The sequence below is a fragment of the Anabrus simplex genome, chromosome 7 (assembly GCF_040414725.1).
Source record: "Anabrus simplex isolate iqAnaSimp1 chromosome 7, ASM4041472v1, whole genome shotgun sequence".
Taxonomy (NCBI): Eukaryota; Metazoa; Arthropoda; class Insecta; order Orthoptera; family Tettigoniidae; genus Anabrus; species Anabrus simplex.
The window spans coordinates 272,233,681-272,256,263 of NC_090271.1; the positions used below are offsets into that span (position 1 = coordinate 272,233,681).

Genomic DNA, 22,583 nt, shown 5'->3' on the forward strand with positions numbered 1-22,583 from the left:
AGGCGGTTTTAGGACATCGTATCCATATCATTGAGTCCAGGGTTTAATTGGGATTTTGTGTTCTCCCATGGAGACATCGGCGGAGAAGTTCGGGATTGCAAAAGGGCTCGGGAGACCGGCTTTATTACTAATAAAACTGATTCAGGTAGGCAGTTTGAATGGACAACAGTAGATCTAAACCCACTATTTTCCTTCAGTTTATCACTGTAATAATTTTTCACTTTCCAATCGTTTTTTTTTCTTTCAGCTTTTAGACGCACTTGGAGGTGTGAAGATACTAGCCACATCGTTATTTACGTCACTTTTGCCTGGCTCAAATTTTGTCTTCCGAACATTATTGATCAGATATTTCTTGTCTTCCCTAAAACTTATGTTACTTCTAGACATTTTAGCTGTTACCATGAATACGAAGTCACATGGCAACCACACCTCAATACTGGTGCCAATTTCACAGCCTTTTAAACCATAAACACAGTCGTTGCGAACTTTACTAGTCACATTGTAGTTATGTTACGCCTTCCAATACAGAATTCTGCTAATAAGCAAGGATAAATAGCAATATATACAAGAAGACTAGATCTGGTACGCCTGCATGTTGTGAAAGTGGACGTGGTCTATGTTCATCATCAACAGCTTTAAGTTATTCCATAGACTTGGATATTTAGTTCACATTCCAAATTTTCGGAATATAATCTCTAAAGGCTAAGCAACGAAGTATGAGAATAAACAAATAATGGAAATTTTGGTGTATTTTATTGACGACCCCCCTAAACCTGAGATTGTGTGCGCTTGTTACACAGCAAACAGTATATATTCAGTTACACACATGCCTTATTAACCGATGCGAGGAAAACTTGGTAAATTTTCCGGACTTAATCTAAACGACTGTTGTGACAGACAGAAAAACAGTGTGTAAGAAATGTGGAAAACCGCTATGTTGTAAGTACAAGTTAGTCTTCAATATCATGTTAAACATATTCATCCCTTCCAAAGCCTACACGAATCTATCAATGTCTCTACCAATTCATCTTTTCTGTCAACGCTGGAGTGAAGCCTCTGTCCTTTAATATGGGAACTGAAAATACGAAAAAACTGGTGGCGTGGATTGTGCAGGATAGCAGGCAATGATGTCACTGATCGTGTTATTGATGAAGTTTATCGGGAAGCTCTCATTTCTCACTGACTATTTTCCCTCTAGAGACACGGTAAAGGAAGGACAATTTGTACGATGTACAAAGGTCAAATTATTAAATGAACTGAAACAAGCAGAATTTGTTAGTCTTGCGGAGGACTTATCTTCCATATCTAACCGTAGCTACCTAGGTGCTGCAGCTCATTGGACTGATTCAAATGGGTGGTATCGTCATTCAACATTACAAGTTATACAAAACCAAAATACCGCTAAATGCACAGATGAGCTTGAAGATTTAGTTCGTGAATGAGGGTTGGAAGACAAAGTTGTCACTGTTTCCACTGACAATGCAACAAATATCATTCTAGGAGTTGTGAGAGCAAAGTACGACAATTTTCGATGTGCATCCCACGCTCTACAAATAAGCTTAGATAAAGCTTTCATAGATAGTATGTAAACCGGGCGAGTTGGCCGTGCGCGTAGAGGCGCGCGGCTGTGAGCTTGCATCCGGGAGATAGTAGGTTCGAATCCCACTATCGGCAGCCCTGAAAATGGTTTTCCGTGGTTTCCCATTTTCACACCAGGCAAATGCTGGGGCTGTAACTTAATTAAGGCCACGGCCGATTCCTTCCAATTCCTAAACCTTTCCTATCCCATCGTCGCCATAAGACCTATCTGTGTCGGTGAGACGTAAAGCCCCTAGCAAAAAAAAATTAAAATAAAATAAACCCGATTAAAATTCGAATAATAATAATAATAATAATATTAACCTCAGCTACCTTGGGCACGTATAATATTATGGTGCAGTTTACCACTATCAGTTGACGGAGAATCCTAAACTTTATTTGGCTGACTTTTGACTGAGTTTTTTAATTCACCATCAAATGCGTTACCCGAGAAATTCTCCGTGCCGGCATCTTACGATAATGAGTGGAAATTGATATTTTCCCCCGTCCTTTAAATCCTTGCTGTATTTCAAAAATGCGACCTAGGAATCCGGAAGCTAAAACTCTACCAGTGATCCACGAAGGTGGTGAGAGCAAACATTATGGAACTATATCGTTTACACATCTCCAAGACCAATGAGCTCACCCATCAAATTTCTAGTTCGTCTGGAATAGGTAATAGTTGAGGGCTTGCCATGTGGCTTTGTATCATACAAAATACAAGGTAATATCTTTATTTCGTCTGAAAATATTAAAGTTATTTGGCTCTCTCTTCCATCTAACAAGAAAGTACAATCTTTACATTACAGAATTTAAAAGAATTAGACTACAAATAAAGACATTTTACAGTTACTAAACAATGCAGTATTACAATACATAAAAATGATAATAAAAAGGAAATAAATTACAAAGTCCGCCTCTATCGTTTAGTGTTTAGTGGGATTAGCTGTCACCCCCGGAGACCCGGGTTCGTTTCCCGGCTCTGCCATAAAATCTGAAAAGTGGTACGAGGACTGGAACGGAATCCACTCGGTCTTGAGAGGTCAACTGAGCAGAGCGGTTTTCGGTTTCCACCTCAGCCATCTTTGAAGTGGTTTTCCGGGGTTCCCTAATTATTCTTCAGGCAAATGCCGGCATGATACCTAACTTAAGTTCATGGTCGCTTGTTTCTCTCTTCCTTTCCTATCCCTTCCAATCATCCCATTCCCACCAAAAGCCTCTGTTCAGCATAGCAGGTGTGGAATCCTGAGCGAGGTACTGACCCTCCTTCCTAGTAGTATCCCCAACCAAATGTATTACGCTCCAAGACACCGGCTTTGAGGCTGTAGAGTGGGAAGTGGGATCCCTCACTGAGTCTGGGGGAAACTAACCCTGGAGGGTAAACGGATTAAATAAATAAATAAATAAATAAATAAATAAATAAATAAATAAATAAATAAATAAATAAATAAATAAATAAGTAAATAAATAAATAATGATGATGAATGTGATGTTGTACACAGTTATTACATGACAATAGCATTCACAAAAACGATGATGATAATGTACACAATTATTACAAGACAATAGTATTCACAAAATATTAACCTACCTAAATATATCTGAAATGAATCCTTAATAATTATCCTTAATAATAACAGCTCCTTTATATATAGTATACATCTTGAACGCAGGCTAATCTACAACATTAACATAGCATACCAACCACTGCACTTTTTTTTTTTTTTACAAGATGCTTTTCGTCGCACCGACGCAGATAGGTCTTCGGAGACTATAGCATAGTAAAGGGCTATTAGTGGGAAGGAAGGGGCCGTGGCCTTAATCAAGGTATAGCCCTATCACTTACCTGGTGTAAGAATGAGAAACTACGGAAATCCACCTTCAGCTCTGCCGACAGTGGGGTTCGGACCCTTTATATGCCGAATGCTAGCTCACAGCTGAGCGGCCCTACTCGCACGGCCAAATTGCTTGGTACGAACAACAACAACTTAATCCTACACCTTCTATGCACTGGTGACAACGTTGCCTTGCCTGAATCGAGCAGATGCAGCCCCCCTGACAGAGAGATCTCCTTAAAGAACATACCACCACCATTATCGCCATTTACACCACCATCTTGACACAAACATTGGTAACGACTGAATGGCTTTTAGGGGTGACTGATCACTGATTGCAATACTATTTTTTGCTAGATTGCTTTACGTCGCACCGACACGGCGACAATGGGACGGGAAAGGCCTAGGAATGGGAAGAAAGCGGCCATGGCCCTAATTAAGGTACATCCCCAGCATTTGCCTGGTGTGAAAATGGGAAAGCACAGAAAACCATTTTCAGGGCTGCCGACAGTGGGATTCGAACCCGCTATCTCCCGGATGCGAGCTCACAGCTGCGCGCTCCTAACCGCACGGACAACTTGAGTGCAATATAACAGGCTGTTTCCAAGTTAACTGTAACTTCCTCTGTGCTCGAAAAAAGTAATAATTCGTTAATCAGATCATAACAAATTATGAATTAATATGCCGCATTGTGTCAATGTATGTCCGCCTCTAAAGTGTCGTAGTTAGGGTGATCAGCCTCCAACCTGAAAGGCCCGGGTTCGATTCCCGGCTCTGCCACGAAATTTGAAAAATCCTGAATAGGGCTGCAACAGGGTTCACTCAGCCTTGGGATGTCAACTGAGTAGAGGGGGGTTCGATTCCCAACTCAGCCATCCTCAAGATGGTTTCTGTCGTTTACCACTTCTCCTCCAGGCAAATACCGGAATGGTACCAAACGTAAGGCCACGGCCACTTCCTTCCCTTTTCCTCATTTATCTCTCACGATCTTCAAATCCTCCCGCAAGGTTGCTGATCAGCATAACTAGTGAGGGCGCCTGGGCAAGCGACTGTTCCTCCTCCCCAGTTGTATCCCCCCACCCAAAGTCTCACGCTCCAGGATACTGTCCTTGAGCGTTAGAGGCGGGATCCCGCGCTGAATCGGAGGAAAATTGAAGCCTGGAGTTTAGACGGATTAAGAAAAGAAAGATCAATGTAGGCCTATAGAAGGACCAAAAATTCAGTCATGCAGTTAGCCATGAATATACGATTTATAGAAAGTGCACGCATCTTCCAGCAGAAGGTTAAAAACCTGGACATTTCTGGGTTTAAAATGAATAAATTCGCCCTATTCACTTATAAACATAATTTCTTATGTGTTATTTCTTGGTGAAGATAGAATGAAATCTACTTATGAGATATTTTCACGGTTTCTTGTAAACTGTTCACTCCTTAGCCACATCACACCAATAAGCCTATTGGTAAGATGAATACCAGTCTGGCAGAATCAGCAGATGCGATCTCAAGTTGACACTCATTTTCGGGTTAAACAATTGAACAAGGAGGATTTAAAATTAAAGCTGGTTTTTGCGAAGGATATTAATCATGAAGGATTTTAGTAAATAGGGATAACTGGGCACCCCTCCTCACAAATCTTAATGGCAAACTTACCTTTATCATCGCATATCTGTTTCTGATAATATGACACTTACAATGATTATTTACATTACGTAACATGTTGCTTCAGTTGCTGTTTTCTAGGTTATGTTCCTTTTTACAATTATCCAATTTCTTCAAAAATGGTACTGAATTATTATGATACGGAGTAGCCGAATTATTCTCCTACCATCAAAAATGGGTCATGTAGGTCAGAATCGATCTCGCGAGTTTGAGATCAATCCTTCAAAACTTATTTGTCTGCTAGTAGTACTTATAGATACGAGTTAATCATCTCTACTTTGCGTATGTTATATAAGCGAAAATTGTGAGTACCATGATCTTATTCTGTAGCATTGAAATGTTGACTTACGGTGTGACTAAAGAAGAAGAATTTCTTCAAAGAACGTGAGCTGGCTACAGCGATTCCTCTTGGCCAATCATTTCCTCTGAAGTTCACTGCGAAAGTCAAGGTGAGCCGCTTGTTTGAAGTTCATCTCTAGGGACTGTTAGTGATGTAGACAAAAGTTCGAGTGCGTCAGTGTGCACCGTGTGGGCTTGAGTTTGTCGTTGATCAACTCAACGAGAACGAGTGGCAATTTACTATAAAATACGTACTACTTAACTTCACGATATTGTTAGGGACCTGTTAAACCTCCAGTCTTGTAATTTGACATGTGAGTGTTATACGGCTAAAACTCCACGTAAAATTAAGTCAGTTATATCGCTGTAGAAATCCAAATGATTATATGAAGTAAGTTAGGTATTTTCTAGCACTTATGGTAAAATATTTTACAGGAAAATTTTTAAGATAGCCTATAAATATAAATAATCTAAGATAGTCTTTTTGATTTTGAGAATACACATTAATCAATTGGCGTTAATCACTCTGGATATTTACAGTGAAATTCATAAAACTACTTCATTTTATTTCAAAACTGAGTTATACGAAACGTCATGATACAAACATGTATAAATTAAGGACCATTTTCACATTGATTTTTGTATCGTTACAAAGAGGGAGAACTGATCAGGTTATAAATACAGAATGCTGCCAAGAGTCCGTTCCCTTCAACAGTTCTGTGCCAAGCTGTGCAGATATTCGTTGTTCCTATCTCAGCGAAAACACCACTGGTAATGAGGGAACATACTCATCTCTAGATGATAAGGGGTCGAGTTCACTGCTGGTCGAGCGACAATTAGATCACACAACGAGTTATGGTGACGTCATTTCGCCGACCGCAAGTGTTTCTACTGAGTCACCCTTAAATTACGAGTGTCCTACTGAATGGTTTAATTTATTATTTTACAGGTACGACAATCAATACATTCAGTTTTATACCAGTTATGTGAACTGCTTTTATTTTTCTCCGTATTATGATTGCAAGGAAGTTACTAGAACGAAGACCACTGGCAATATATATATTAACTGTACATGCGAAAACACCGCGGAGGGTTGTCCACCGGGTAATTTGATATTTGATAAAGCCGAAGAAACTGGTAGATTCTGGCATTGTTCCCTGAAAACAGAAAAAATGGATTATTGGAAATATCTAAAGAAGGCAATGAAAGGACAGCATCCCCACATACTTCTTAAAAATACTAATATTTCGAGTGGATCAATCGAAGGACAGTATATTATTGTACGTAGCGGTCGGCCTTATACTAATTATCCTGATGGGAGATTAAAGCTCAATGACCAATATTTCGAACGAAAATTTGACTGTAATGTTGAAGAGAGCATTGGGAATGATCCTAGAATACCCCGAGAACTCCTTTGCAGAAAGGACCCTTTTGTTTTTCCGTTCCAAATGGCTCACGCAGTGTTAAGGTATTCGTCTATCGTTTTTAGTAGTGCTACATTGCTTGTGTTCATACTATTACCTCCGCTTAGGACCATGAAGACAACTATAATCTTATGTCAGACTTTCTCCTACCTCATAAGAGATCTCATGGATCTGCGCTTTTGTCTGGGCGGATGGCAACCAAGCTACACCGAATGCATCGCAATAGGTAAGTGAAAGAAAAAACCTTTATATTAATTTTGTTTTTATATCAACGTTTCCAGGAAGAACAACACTGGGGATATGTGGAAGGGGTGTAGAATAAATTAACAACATTCTGCACAATCTCTAAGCAGAGAACAAAACTGGGGGTACAGTGTCCTATATAGGCACAGTATTTTCGAAACTAGCACTCGTACCAGTAGCAGGGTGGGTGCTTCTGTTATCTTGTTCTGCGAGTGATATTCATTAGCTGATTATGAACATAAAATAAACAGCCGATATTGTTACATACATTGTATTAAAATTGCATATTTTCGCTTATGTGCGGCCAGTATCCAATATTCGGAAGATAGTGGGTTTTAACCCGACTGTCGGCAGGCAAATGCTGCGGCTGTATCTTAATTAAGGGCATGGCCACTTCCTTCCCACTTCTAGCCCTCTCCTGTCCTATGGTCACCATAAGACCTATCTGTGTCGGTGCGACGTAAAGCAACTTGTAAAATAATAATAATAATAATAATAATAATAATAATAATAATAATAATAATAATAATAATAATAATAATAATAATAATAATAATAATAATAATAATAATAATCATAATACATATTTGTGGATGCACTTCGAAAGTTAGCCACATGCTTGGTGTTTATATTGGACTAGGTATACAAAAGTAAAAAAAAATTAGGTTGTATTTAATTTTTGTTTCTGTCTGGATGTTTGTCTGATCATCAATGGAAATAATTTAATGAGATTTAGCATTTATATTCAGCGGCATCCCTAACATTCTCTGGAAATCAATCAATCAATCAATCAATCAATCAATCAATCAATCAATCAATCAATCAATCAATCAATCAATCAATCAATCAATCAATCAATCAATCAATCAATCAATCAATCAATCAATACTGATCTGCATTTAGAGTAGTCACCCAGGTGGAAGATTCCCTATCTGTTATTTTCCTAAACTTTTCTCAAATGATTGCAAAGGAATTGGAAATTTATTGAACATCTCGCTTGCTAAGTTATTCCAATTCCTAACACCACTTGTTATAAACAAATATATATACGAATATAAACGAAAAATATTGTATTAATGCATAGCAAATGTCAACATTCTGCGTTAATATTAGCTTTATTGGAAAGCGAATATTGTAAAAGATGTGTGAAATATTATTTCCAGTCCTTCAAGTTCTATGAAGTTTTACCTCAGAAATAATAATTATGGAGGTATTCGGAATTATTTCATTCTCAAAAACTTGTAAATACCTGTGGAAATATTAATTCCATCCAAAAAGTTTACATAACAAAATATAGCAAACATACAATGCGAAGCCGAACACCACCAACAAACTGTCGGAGGTTGTTCGGAAATACCTTTGGAGCGTAATGGTATAAATGACCCGTGGTCTCCGGTGGCTGGTTGCAGAGTAGACCGTAATTGCATTTCGTTTCGGTTTTTGCCTCATTTAGCTTTTAGTCTGCATTGCATTGAAAATATTAATAATAATAGTAATAATAATAATCAGTCTTTGCTTATGATCTAGCAATCATTACTAGGACCAGAGATGAAACCAAATACGCCGCACATAGATTACACAATATAGCATCGAAGCCCGGCCTCCAGATATCATATGAGGAAAGGCAGTTCATGAAAAATCCACATCAACATAGCAAAAAGATCTCCGCTAGAAATAGAAAACGGCACAATTTCACAGGTGTCCTTTAAATACCTCGCAGAAATCATACTACCATCGGGAGTACACAGTAGAGCCAACATAGAAAGAGCCACCAAACTCCAAAAGGTGTACAGACTAACGTGGAATTACTGCAACAAGGGAGTCATATCGCTTAATGCAAAAATACGACATTACACGTTTTGCCAGAAGCTTTACTCGCCTCAGAAACCATATCATTTGGAGGTCATACTAAAAATAATAGAAATTGAAAAATAAGAAAGGAGATTTCTTCTGAAACTGTATGGTCCCACTAGAGAAAATGGAATATGGATGAAGAGGAGAACAGCGGACCTCTATTCATGAACTGACAGGTTCACTGATGCCGTACGCAAGAGACGCCTGAAATTCTATTGTCTTATCTATAGAATGGACAGCGAGATACTCCCCAAAACATTATTTAAGTACCGGTAATCACCTCAAAGAAGGTCAAAATAAACTGGCTAAAAGAAACTAAGGCGGGCTTCCAAGAACGAATATCACGGTCAACCTCATAGAAGATCTTGGAGCCTTTAGTGCAATTGTAACCAAGCAAAAATTTGTGGAGAAACTTAAAAAAAATGGTAGTTAATGAAAAATCCACATCAACATAGCAAAAAGATCTCCGCTAGAAATAGAAAACGGCACAATTTCACAGGTGTCCTTTAAATACCTCGCAGAAATGCAACACATTGCATTCATGAAGTCATTTTGGAAGGACAAGAAGGACCTTCAGGTGGTCGGAAAAGTTCTAACGCGCTCCTTGAATGGGCAATAATAATAATAATAATAATAATAATAATAATAATAATAATAATAATAATAATAATAATAATAATAATAATAATAATAATAATAATAATAATAATAGTATAAATAATAATCTATCGTAACGACCGTGTGTCTGTATATTGACTATTTTGGCCAAATTTCCCTACAGTTATCCGTTTCAGGTGTACTAATGACCATCTGCACATTTTTTTAGCTTTGGTGTCTGTTTTTGGTTGGTTTGTTTGTTTGTTTCTTTGTCTGAGTTCTTGTAACATGAAAACTACTGGATATATTTCTACAAAACTTGATATTTAGAATCCATCTGTCATTGAGTAGGTTTAAGGGCCAATATTATTTCTGAATACCTAAATTTACTGGAGGGTTTTTCAAAGCCGAAACCATGATTTTGCACTCCCGCAAAATATGTAAATCCAAAATTAATGGAAATCTACCATCCTTAATGGAAATCAATTTCTAAACTTTTTTCTCATGTGCATCATTTTTAAGGAGGATTAAAAAGGGAGAGATCAGGAACGGACAGTTTTTAAGGCTAAGTCCAGAGGACATATCCCAAATATGTTGTACGTGGAGCAGATTCCTTATCTATCTAAGTATATAAATAAAAGCGTAACGACCGTATGCCTGTACATTGACTATTTTGGCGAAATTTTCGTACAGCTATCCGTTTAACGGGTAATAATGACCATCTGCACATGTTTTGGCTTTATTTTCCTGAAAGTCCTAATTTTTATCGCCCTCCCCCAAAATTGAAAATGCCGCATAACCTGCCAGACGAGCTAGAAAATTGAAATTTTGAAAAATTATACATTTTAGCCTTTAACCGACGGAAAACTTCCAAGACCTTTCAGTTTTAAAATTTTTATCCCCGAAGAATATTGAAATATCGAGGCAATTCTAATGACGGTGCAGACCTTCGTTTCGAGGTATTTTCTGGTTACGGTAAGTCCTATCACAAAACGGATGGCACAATCTCGGTTCAATTTGGAGTGATCTACAATTTTAGTCCTATGACTTTTTGTCGTTTCTCTCTCCCTTATACGTTAGATTTGGCTGTATTTCTCGATTGACATGCATAATTCGTACTTTGAATAACTTATAGGAAAGATAGGATCATCAAATTCTACACGATCATTGGCCCACACAGTAGCCATATGTGAGCCAAATGCTATGTTTGTAGCTGGCACATAATTATCGGAAATGCAATGCACTGTGAGACAATCTTACCCAATTCTCACCTTATTCACCTTTTCTAACTCAATCTGGCCCATGAATAGATGAGATACGAGAAAATATCATAGGACCAGTCATTTAGACTGCTGAATACGGCGTCTTATGGTACGATCCGTTTTTCGATATGATGTACCGTTTAGCAGCAGTTAATCTGTAAATAAAGGTGTGCAATATTTCAGACTTGGATATACATTTGCATGTCGACATATATGGACTCAGGGATCGTCGCGCTGTTCTATGGTGTTTGGGAGGGAAGTTTCTGATTCACCGCCCTCTGCTGACAGTTTCTTGAGTGCGCGCTCTGTGGCATGGTGGTGTTATGCACGTATTTCTGGAATAGAGATTTTCATGTATTTGATAACTTGAAGACGTCTTCCTTGTTGATGGTATTTGGGTGGAGCTCTAACTCAATTACTTCCCTTGCAAGCCGCGCACAGAAGTCTTTTACAGGCATGATGACCTTCACTTCGCCCGACAAGGAAGGTTTGGTGGTCGTCGCTTCAGAAATGTTCTGCTACGGCAACCCCGTTTAAGACATTTTCCGTGGAGGGTGAAAGAGTGATATTCTTGACTGACCTGATGTGTTCTTTCAGCCTGGTGTTAACAAGCCTTTTGATCATGCCAATGAGCAACAACAAGCACATGGAACTTCATATACGCTCAGTGAATAAAGAAGTAGTTTTTCTTTGACTGGTCGAAACAGGGATTTGAGTTTCCGGTCTGTGGTGAAAATTGGGATTATATTGTACTTACAAGAAAGCGCCCTATTCTGTCAGTTATACCTGCTGCGTAAGGGAGGAATACGTTTTTTGTGTAGTCCTGATTTGTACTATCCTTGTTACGCTCCTTGATCTTCATAACTCGTGCTTTGCCTCCTGACGTACAGCTGTTTTTCTTCACGGATGTTGTCAGTTCCCTTAATGCACTCGAGCGATTATCAGCGTCCGCAAATTTATTCACCGTAGTAAATAACGTTCCAAGGAGAGCGGTTTTTGGCAGGGTTGGTGGTGTGAGGTGACGGTATCTTTCAGAACATGCAGGTATCTTGCACATTGTATGGCCTACTGTACCATCATACTTCTTGTACACTAACACATGGAAAAGGTAATTTACCTTCATATTATATTTCCATCGTGAACTTGATATTCCTGTTGATGGAATTTAGGCCCTTCAAAACTTTATTTAATGTTTCCCTTCCATGTGGCCAGACCGAAAAGTATGTCATCTACGTAACGATGGAAGCACTTAGATTTCAGTGGCGCTGTAGTTAATGCAGCAGGCTCAAAGTGATCCATAGAAATGTTTTCAGGCACTGGTGACAGGGATGAACCTATTGCTAATCCTTCTGCCGTCTGTTCGTAATAATGGCCTTTGTAATAGAAGTAAGTAGATTTTAAAGAAACTAATATCAGTATGGTCAAGTCCTCAGACAGGTATTATCTGATGTAAGTAAGCGTATCTTTTACTGGTATATTAGAAAAAAAGTGACGTAACATCAAAGTTCACCAGGATGTCACTTTCGTCCACTCCTAGCTTACGTAACTCCTACAAGAAGTGTTTCGAATCTTTAACGTGATGTTCTGTCATCACTGTTTCTGGCTGTAACAGTGATGAAATATAGAGGGCTAAATCATAGGTCGCAGATCCAATGGCCCTCATGATTGGTATTAGTGACACGTCATACTTCTGTTCTTGGGAGTCCATAAATAAATGTAGGTACCAGATCTGAATTTACTAAGGTCTTGTGCGAATGTTCTAGAATTGTTGAGCACTTCGCAAGTCGACTGACTGTGTATTAATTTTATTTTTTGGATTCTCTGATTGACTTCTAAGAGAAGCCATACGGAAAGAGCTGCGCCCAAATAACGACAACAGAGAAGACGGCTTCAAGTTATCAAATACATGGAGTCCTTCACTTCAGAAATACATGGATAACACTACCATGGCACAACGCGACGCACTTAAGAAACTGTCGACAGAGGGTAGTGAATCGGTAACTCCCCTCCCAACCACCACAGCACAGCGCGACCACCCTGAACCCAGTTAGTGATGGGGGCGGCGCGGCATGAATTTTATGGTCCTGACTTCCACGTCCCTTCGAAGAATTTCTTTACTCACTGTCTTGGGTAGACCTTCACATGCACTGATGAAGACCAATGTAATCTGGCAGAAAGCTCGGCTTCGTTACATAAATTTTAGTGGCTTTAATCAAGTTAACAGGGGCTGCCTAGCCGAGGGGGTAACGGCGTGCTAGGTTGGCTCGGAAGGACGTGGGTTCGAATCCCCTTCAGGAAGTCGTAAAATTTAAGAAACGACATTTCCACTTTCAGAGTTGCACATGGCCCTGAGATTAACTCAGCCTACACCGAAAATGAGTACCAGGTTAATTCCTGGGGGCAAAGGCGACCGGGCGTAGAGCTAACAACTCTACCCCATCAAGTGCCGAGGTTACGAATAGTGGAAGCCTTTACCTTCCACCACTCCAAGGGCCTTCACGGCCTGTACGGAAATGACTTCGTTTTGCTTTGCTTTATTAAATCAAGTTAATTTACATATTTATTTTTATTATAATACAATGAGCCACGAAAACTTACCTTCATTAATAATAATATTTGTTTTACGCCCGTCCTAAATGAGAGTTCTTTTTAAACGCCGAGGTGTCACAATTTTGTCCCGCAAGAGTACTTTGATGTACCGGAACCCAACGACACTGAGTTCTTACCTTTCAGCGAACAATTCTGTATTTTTCGCGTACTGTATTGTACAGCACGCTGACAGAACAGAATGAGCACACTGTGATAAAAGTATAGGTGAGGGTTGTTGCATTACTCCTATATTTTGTGTTGTACGTTTTGGTAACTCCATATTACAGGCTTTTTCACTTTTGTGAAGGTTTTTTTTTTTATTTCAGAAATATGGATGCTTGTGGTAACAAACCGAATCAATCATAATATACTGACTGACAGAGCAAATGCAACACCAAGAAGGAGTGGTCAGAACTTTATGCCAATTGCAGGGTAGACTGACGTCACTGAGGTATGCTCATGATGTGAAATGCGCCGCTGTGCTGCGCACGTAGCGAACGATAAATGGGACACGGCGTTGGCGAATGGCCCACTTCGTACCGTGATTTCTCAGCCGACAGTCATTGTAGAACGTGTTGTCGTGTGCCACAGGACACGTGTATAGTTAAGAATGCCAGGCCGCCGTCAACGGAGGCATTTCCAGCAGACAGACGACTTTACGAGGGGTATGGTGATCGGGCTGAGAAGGGCAGGTTGGTCGCTTCGTCAAATCGCAGCCGATACCCATAGGGATGTGTCCACGGTGCAGCGCCTGTGGCGAAGATGGTTGGCCTAGGGACATGTGGCACGTGCGAGGGGTCCAGGCGCAGCCCGAGTGACGTCAGCACGCGAGGATCGGCGCATCCGCCGCCAAGCGGTGGCAGCCCTGCACGCCACGTCAACCGCCATTCTTCAGCATGTGCAAGACACCCTGGCTATTCCAATATCGACCAGAACAATTTCCCGTCGATTGGTTGAAGGAGGCCTGCACTCCCGGCGTCCGCTCAGAAGACTACCATTGACTCCACAGCATAGACGTGCACGCCTGGCATGGTGCCGGGTTAGAGCGACTTGGATGAGGGAATGGCGGTACGTCGTGTTCTCCGATGAGTCACGCTTCTGTTCTGTCAGTGATAGACACCGCAGACGAGTGTGGCGTCGGCGTGGAGAAAGGTCAAATCCGGCAGTAAATGTGGAGCGCCCTACCGCTAGACATCGCGGCATCATGGTTCGGGGCGCTATTGCGTATGATTCCGCGTCACCTCTAGTGGGTATTCAAGGCACGTTAAATGCCCACCGCTACGTGCAGCATGTGCTGCGGCCGGTGGCACTCCCGTACCTTCAGGGGCTGCCCAATGCTCTGTTTCAGCAGGATAATGCCCGCCCACACACTGCTCGCATCTCCCACCAGGCTCTACGAGGTGTACAGATGCTACCGTGGCCAGCGTACTCTCCGGATCTCTCACCAATCGAACACGTGTGGGATCTCATTGGACGCCGTTTGCAAACTCTGCCCCAGCCTCGTACGGATGACCAACTGTGGCAAATGGTTGACAGAGAATGGAGAACCATCCCTCAGGACACCATCCGCACTCTTATTGACTCTGTACCTCGACGTGTTTCTGCGTGCATCGCCGCTCGCGGTGGTCCTACATCCTACTGAGTCGATGCCGTGCACATTGTGTAACCTGCATATCGGTTTGAAATAAACATCAATTATTCCTCCGTGCCGTCTATGTTTTTTCCCCAACTTTCATCCCTTTCGAACCACTCCTTCTTGGTGTTGCATTTGCTCTGTCAGTCAGTGTATTACACTATTACACTGTAACGAGCCACCGGAGACCACGGGTCCTTTACACCAATATACTCAGAAGGTATCCCTGAATAACCTCCAAACGTTTGACGGTGGTGCTCGGGTCCATCTTGTTTACTTCAATAATTTATGCATAACATATTTTTACCGCGAGAGCTGTGATAAGTAAATTATTGATGAATTTCATTTTCTTTTACCAAATTCATCAAAGGCAAGCATCGCTGACGTGGAAGTATTGCTCAGTCGTCATAATAACGAACTAGCTGGTGATGGTGGTGGTTATAGTATTTATTTTTTGTTAACTAAAAACTGCGTGGTAATTATCCCTGATTGGTCACGAAGATAGTGAAGATTATAGGAATGAGAAGAGAAACGTAAGGGTACGTTTTTTTCTTAACTCGTAGGTTCTTCAGTCTTCCGAAACTAATCAATCAAACAATCACTACTGATCTGCATTTAGGGCAGTCGCCCAGGTGGCAGATTCCCTATCTGTTGTTTTCCGAGCCCTCTCTTAAATGATTCCAAAGAAATTGCAAATTTATTGAACATCTCCCTTGGTAAGTTATTACAATCCTTAACTCCCCTTCCTATAAACGAATATTTGCCCCAATTTGTCCTCTTGTGTTACAACTTTATCTGCATATTGTGATCTTTCTTACTTTTAAAGATACCATCCAAACTTATTTGTCTACGGATGTCCTCCCACGCCATATATCCACTGACAGTCCGGAGCATACCACTTAGTCGAGCAGCTCGTCTCCTTTGTTCCAAGTCTTCCCAGCCCAAACTTTGCAACATTTTTGTAACAAATCGAGCTGCTTTTCTTTGGATTTTTTCAGTTCCTGAATCAAGTAATCAAGTAATCCTGGTGAGGGTCCCATACACCGGAACCATACTCTAGTTGAGTTCTCACCAGAGAAAAAAAATACAAATGTTAACAGTATTAGACTTAAAAATAAAAACAATTACAATATAATGAAATGTTTCGTTCTTAAAAGAACATCATCAGTATTATCAAGTCATACTCAGATGTTTAGAAATGTATAAACATTTACGTTTATTACTATTTAACTACTTGTGAATTTGAAATTTGGAACTTAACTTAATGAAGTCCTCGTTTGTCTCCGTCCAAGGATGGAATGCGATATGTTTGAAAACCGTCATCACGATAATTCGAGGAAAATGGAATCCTGAAAGACGGGTTTGGAATCTCCGGCCTCGAATGCTTAATATCACTGAGAAGGGAGGAATTAAAATGTGATGGTCAACAAAGGCCGAAGTTCCTAAAACTTATCAAAAAATAACATTACACTATTGTTGTTAGTAAAGGTGTGGTATGCGTCATGCGTCTCCTGCTCCAAAGCATCTCGGATAGATGGCATTATTGTTACTGTTACACAGGAACTACCCATCAACGACGGGCATGGCAGCTAGTAAGGTAGTCAGACCTCCCGTATTTTAAGAGACAAAACAATACATAATGCACATGCTCCGCGGTCTCTCGGGACACAGATTTTCCAGTTATATCAAGATAGAATATAGTGTATACTAGCTGATGTACCCGTGCTTCGCTACGGTATCTTGCCTTGTATACGAGTTCTGCGTAAGTTATTGTACACGCGGTGAGTAAGATTATATTAAATTACATGTTTCTTAACGCTATCCGAGTAAAAAAAATGGGGAGAACCCCATAAGTGGTTCCCGATTTAAGGTGCACGTTGGAGAAATTTAGTTGATAATGCCAGCCACATTACCTGTTGTAGATCTCTCCAAATTAAAAGGCGATTGTGCTTTCTGTTTTGTGATACGACTCACCGTTCAGCCACAAATTATCCCGAAACGAAGGTCTGCACCGTTATTGCAATTGCCTCCATACTTCGACATGCTCCGGGGTCAAAACGCATTTGAACAGCTTGGAATTTTTCCTCAAAGGATAGAGTGTCCAGGTTTCTAGATTAGCACTCGCATACATGCGGAGTAATTAAGGAAGAAAGTTGAAATGAATAGAAAATAGGATTATAACTGAGGTCAGCCGGATAGGACAAATATATAAATAACGAGTGGATATATTGTTAAATAAAATGTCTCGCTAAATTGTGATGATATGACTTAAGGGTATAAGAACTTAGTAACAGAGGAGAAATTTAGGCGCAGGGATTCTTAAGTAAACAGATAAGAATATGACTTATGGTGTTATTATTTAAGCCTAAATAGGCAAGACAGAGGCAAGAAATTAAAGCGGAAAACAGAAGTAGAAGAGAAATACAGTACAATTTATAATAAACGCCGGAAAACACCTGACGGTGTGATATCATGGGCTACAGTCCGTGGTAATATTCGAATATTCGGAGACGATTGTAACCTCCAACGATATTCCTCAAATATCCCGCAGAGTAGCAGCATGATGGCTCTCTCGCCTTCTATGCAAGGCACAACCACGATTTTTCAGGAATTTTGACTAAAAAGACATTAGCCTATTTTACTTTCCTGCTGGCAAGCAGCCAGAGAGGTTCGTTGTCGGTCTGTCGGCCACTCAATGCAGAGCATGAAACACGCAGAAAGTAGTAATATTTTCCGTCATTTAAAGCGTAAGCGAAATTATACTCAGAACAAAAGTTGTTTAAAATGAAGGGACATTTCACACTTATGCCAGAGATTTGACAGAAAATCAATAATATAAGAGAAAATGGAGGAAATCTTTTGGGGATTCCCTATAAATCCCCATTATGTTCAGTGTATTATAAATCATGTGTCTGTTAGGTCATCAGCCCAGAGGCTAGTTGGATCCTCAAATAGCACTACCAAAGGTTATGCGGTTATATGGAAACCCCAAAAACCAATGGCAGCACCAAAATGAGGCGTACTACGTAAGATGAGGAGTGAGGTTGTTTGCCATTGCTTTCCTCACTGGGTCAGAAAGTACTATTGCAGCACGACTGACCCTATGAGCAGCACCATTCATAACACTCAGATGCACTAGTCATGCTCTCAATGTCATTACTCAGCACTACCCATACTCCAGCAACTTCCATATTGTCACAGCCATGGATGTTGACTGGGACTTCGGTGGAAGCTACACTTTACTCTGGCCTGCATATCTAAACCTTTCTCTGGATGAGTATACTTTATATATGAAGTTTGGTCGAGATCTATTCTGCTGTTCCGCCGTGACAGAGGAACAGACGAATAAACAGACAGACGGACACGCACGAAAGCTAATGTCTTGAGTTGACATAAATCAGACAAATATCTGACAAATTGGAAAACAAACGAAATTACAGACAGCGGACAATTTACACCTTTATTTATATAGATTTCACCTGAAATTCTATAAGAAAATGCATTGTTAAATTTGTCTTTATTCACAGGCTTTAAACATTCGATGATTTTCCGGTCTGAGTGACTCAGGTGATTGAGATACTAGTCTTCTGACCCCAACTTGGTAAATTCGATCCGGGCACAGTACGGTGGTATTTGAACCTCTTATGTTCAAGCCTTTATATAACAGAACATAATATTCACTGCTTTGTCAAGATTTTTTCTAACTCTAATGAATCTGTCATTATTATTATTATTATTATTATTATTATTATTATTATCATCATTAGCGAATTCTCCTAATATTGGAAGACGTTAAGCAAATAACTCAATCAATTTTTCTGTGGGATCATTTTTGTTTTTCCAGTAGGTTTTCATTCTTTCCGAGAAGGCTTGTTTTCGTTCTTCCGGCCACTTTAGTCTGTACTGTTTTTGTTGTGGTTGCTCTGGTGTAGCTTCCCAATTGTTCACTTTGTGTATAGAGATGTCTCTTCCTAGAATGTCTGTTCAACTTATGTTTGGGTTTTGGAGGTTCTTTCGAAGTTCGTTAAGCCAGGGTGTTGAGTTCTTAAGTGAAGTTACATAATCTGTTATCCTTCTTGTCAATCGATTTTCTGGTAATCTAGTAAGATGACCGAAGGATTTCATTCGTCTTTTCCTAATGTCAGTTTCGGTGTTTGAGAACTTTCCTGATGTTTTGATTGATTGTAACCTGTAACCGCCTTAGGTACATCTTTCTCTTAAGATTTTCTTCCTCTCTAATGTTTTTGATTTATTCAGGTTCTTGTTTTCTGTTTAATGCCAATATTTCACTTGCGTAAAGGACTGTAGGTTTTATGACTGTGTTGTAATACCGAACTTTTGTATATCTTGACATGGTTTTTCTGTTGTAGTTGTTTCGGTCTAACACTAATGTTGTTTTTGGAGACGGGTTTGTTTTGAGCTCTTTTCAAGACCTGTCGGTTCGATAAATTCTCCGAGGTATTTAAATTAAGAGACGCTGTCAATTGTACCATATTTTATTCTCAGGCTCTTCATATCCGTCTTTAAACATAAGAACTTAGTTTTCTCGAACGATATCTCCAGTCCCACCTTTTCTGCACTTCCTTTAAATATCTCGAGCTGTTTAACGGCAGTCTCCTCATCCTCCGTTAATATCGCCAGATCATCTTTAAGAGCCAGGTATGGTATGTAGAGGTTATCCTTGGGAAAGACCAGTCGAATTGACTTCCAAAACTCATATTTCTTGAGATATTTTTCCCAATTCTTCCCTAACCTTGTCTAGGACGACATTAAACAGAAAAGGAGGGAACTGATCACCTTGTCTCACGCCTGTTTGAATGTCGAACGGTTCTGAGATTTCCTTCACAAATTTCACTTTAGAATTCGTGCCAGTCAGTGTTTGCTTTATGAGTTCTTGAGTTCTGGGATCTAGTCCCCTCTCTTCTAGAATTGGGAACAGTGAGGGCCTGTCTTAAACCTTTTCGAAATCTGAAAATACGCATACGAGGTGTTTTTGTCTGAGATCCATCTATAATTATTTATATCTGATTTGTCACTTTTTATTTAGTGGATGGATTAGAGCAGGGCTTCTCAGGGTGCATGCGCCTGGTGCATACAATCTGCACGGTGCAAAAGACGACTTCGCTTGGTTGATCAGAGTGCAGACCCACACTCCTCGATTTGGAGCAATAGCGCTGTCTCTCAATTTCCCCATGCCTGTCTCGCTCACTCCGCCTGTCTCCCTCTTCCTCACTTGCTCCGTAGCGCTCGAAATCCGAGCTGAGTTGTGCCGAGTTGAGCCGAACTTAGCCGAATAGCCCAGGGACGACGCGTTGGACCGAGCCGTGCCGAGCGGGACCGATGCAATGTGCACAGGAACTCTGCGCCGCTGTTAGCACGCAAGACTTTTGGGGCATTTGAGAGGCCCTGGATTATAGCAAACTTCCAGTCATCCGGGAGCTTTCCAGTTTGCCAAATGTTTTGAATTTCTTGTGTAATTTCTTTGAGTAAATTTGGGAGTAAATTTTTCAAAAGTTCATCTACAATTCCGTCATCCTGGGATGCTTTGTTGTTTCTAAGTTTCTTGATGTGTGAATACATTTCTCCTTGTGTTGGTGGTGACGATTTTTTGTGTGATTTCTGGCTATATTTTCGGGAATACCTCTGTAGGTTCTGGGCAATTTAAGAGCTGTGAAGAATACGTAGTTAGTTACTGGCATTTTTTATGTGTTAAGGCCAATTTACCATCTTGTTTACGAAAGCAAAGGTTCCCTGGAGAAAACCCTTTAATTTGGTTCACGAAGATCTCGTAAAAATCGTGTGTGTTGTAATTTTTGAAATCTTCTTCAACTGACTTCAGTTGATTGTTGACGTACTTCCGTTATATTGTTTTAGAAACTTAGATGCTCTTGTGCGAACTTCGAAGAAATACTTCTGCGCTTCTTCTGATTTGTTACAATTGTAGTTTTCAAATGTCTTTTTTTCTTTCTTACAGCGGAGTTTCACATACTTGATTCCACCAAGGGTGTTTTGATTGAAAGCTTAAATTAAAAAATTACTTTCTTTAAGAGCAAGTTATAACACAACAATAAAACAATAAATAAAAATGTGGAGTTCATGATCGTAATGAATTATAATAATCAAATGAAATCAAAACAAACTTAATAATATATACAAAACAATAAATAATAATCTATTGTGTTTTCTTTACAGTTATAACGAAACTCTTTTTCTTGGGTCCTCTTATTAATTTCTCCTTTTCCTAACGTTCATCCCAAAGTATGGTGTCCGCTATTTTGCTACATCTCCTCCATTTCTTCCTATTGCAAACATCTTCAGGTTCTAAACCAACTTCGTTACAATTATAATTTGGAAATGCCTATTTCCTTCCTTCCAGTGCGCTTTCACATTCTTGATCTCACCAAGGGTGTTGTGGTTTCTTGTGAAGAGGGATGCGATCTTTCGCCGTTTTGATGATCATAAGTAGTTTGAAATTTCTCCCAGTACTCTGCAAGTTGTTCTTCGCATTCTTTTGTTATTTTGGAGTCTTTGACTTTGTGTAAATCAAATTTTGGGTTCGCCGGCGTTTTCCTCTTAAATTTTCCTTTGTGTGTGAATTTCATTTTGATCCTGGTTAAGTAATGACCCAAATCGATGTTATCAACACTGCGAACTTGCACATCGTGAACTTCCTTTTGGTACTCGTACGAAATTGCCATATGATCAATCTGAAATTCTCCTCACTGGTGGATGGTGATCGCCATGATTGTTGTTTTTCGGGGTTCGCTGGAGCGAAGTTGACATACTTTTCAAGTTGTTTTGTTGCCAAAACCCAATGAGACATGTGCCATTCTTACTGATAAAATTGTGAGCCGGATAGTCACCCAGTGTCCTTTTGTATTTGCGTTCTCTGCCAATTTGTGCATTGAAATCACCGAGTAGATTTTCCACTTCACCTTTTGTGATTTTGGCCATCTCCGTTTCAAGTTCTTCCCAGCATTTTTCCGGTTTTCCGGGCTTTTTCATTGTCATCATTTGTTGGTGCATGGATATTAATAAAGGTGTGGCTTTTGTTGGTGTGTTTCATTTTTAAATAATTCATAAGACTATTGTTGATGGGTTTCACCTCTTGACAAACACTGCTGCTCCTTTGCCAGTTTTCTTGTTTGTTCCACTTTTGAATATTTCAAAAATATACACTGACTGACAGAGCAAATGCAACACCAAGAAGGAGTGGTCAGAGCTTTATGCCAATTGCAGGGTAGACTGACGTCACTGAGGTATGCTCATGATGTGAAATGCGCCGCTGTGCTCCGCACGTAGCGAACGATAAATGGGACACGGCGTTGGCGAATGGCCCACTTCGTACCGTGATTTCTCAGCCGACAGTCATTGTAGAACGTGTTGTCGTGTGCCACAGGACACGTGTATAGCTAAAAATGCCAGACCGCCGTCAACGGAGGCATTTCCAGCAGACAGACGACTTTACGAGGGGTATGGTGATCGGGCTGAGAAGGGCAGGTTGGTCGCTTCGTCAAATCGCAGCCGATACCCATAGGGATGTGTCCACGGTGCAGCGCCTGTGGCGAAG

The 22,583-nt window shown here is 40.2% G+C and overlaps 1 protein-coding gene across 4 annotated transcripts in view; it reads left to right on the top strand.

Moving 5' to 3' along the window:
* The first annotated feature begins 5,574 nt into the window (after nucleotides 1–5,574).
* The window catches only part of LOC136877813 (probable G-protein coupled receptor Mth-like 1), an 84,565-nt gene continuing 67,556 nt past the window's right edge, over nucleotides 5,575–22,583 (top strand). For 2 of the 4 annotated variants that reach the window (XM_068228541.1, XM_068228542.1), the window contains exons 1-2: nucleotides 5,575–5,725; nucleotides 6,361–7,061. In XM_068228541.1, coding sequence (XP_068084642.1) covers nucleotides 5,724–5,725; nucleotides 6,361–7,061 — 703 coding nt within the window. In that variant the 5' untranslated portion in view covers nucleotides 5,575–5,723. The remainder of the gene's footprint in view (nucleotides 5,726–6,360; nucleotides 7,062–22,583) is intronic. The other 2 variants (XM_068228543.1, XM_068228544.1) reach the window with 2 other exon arrangements.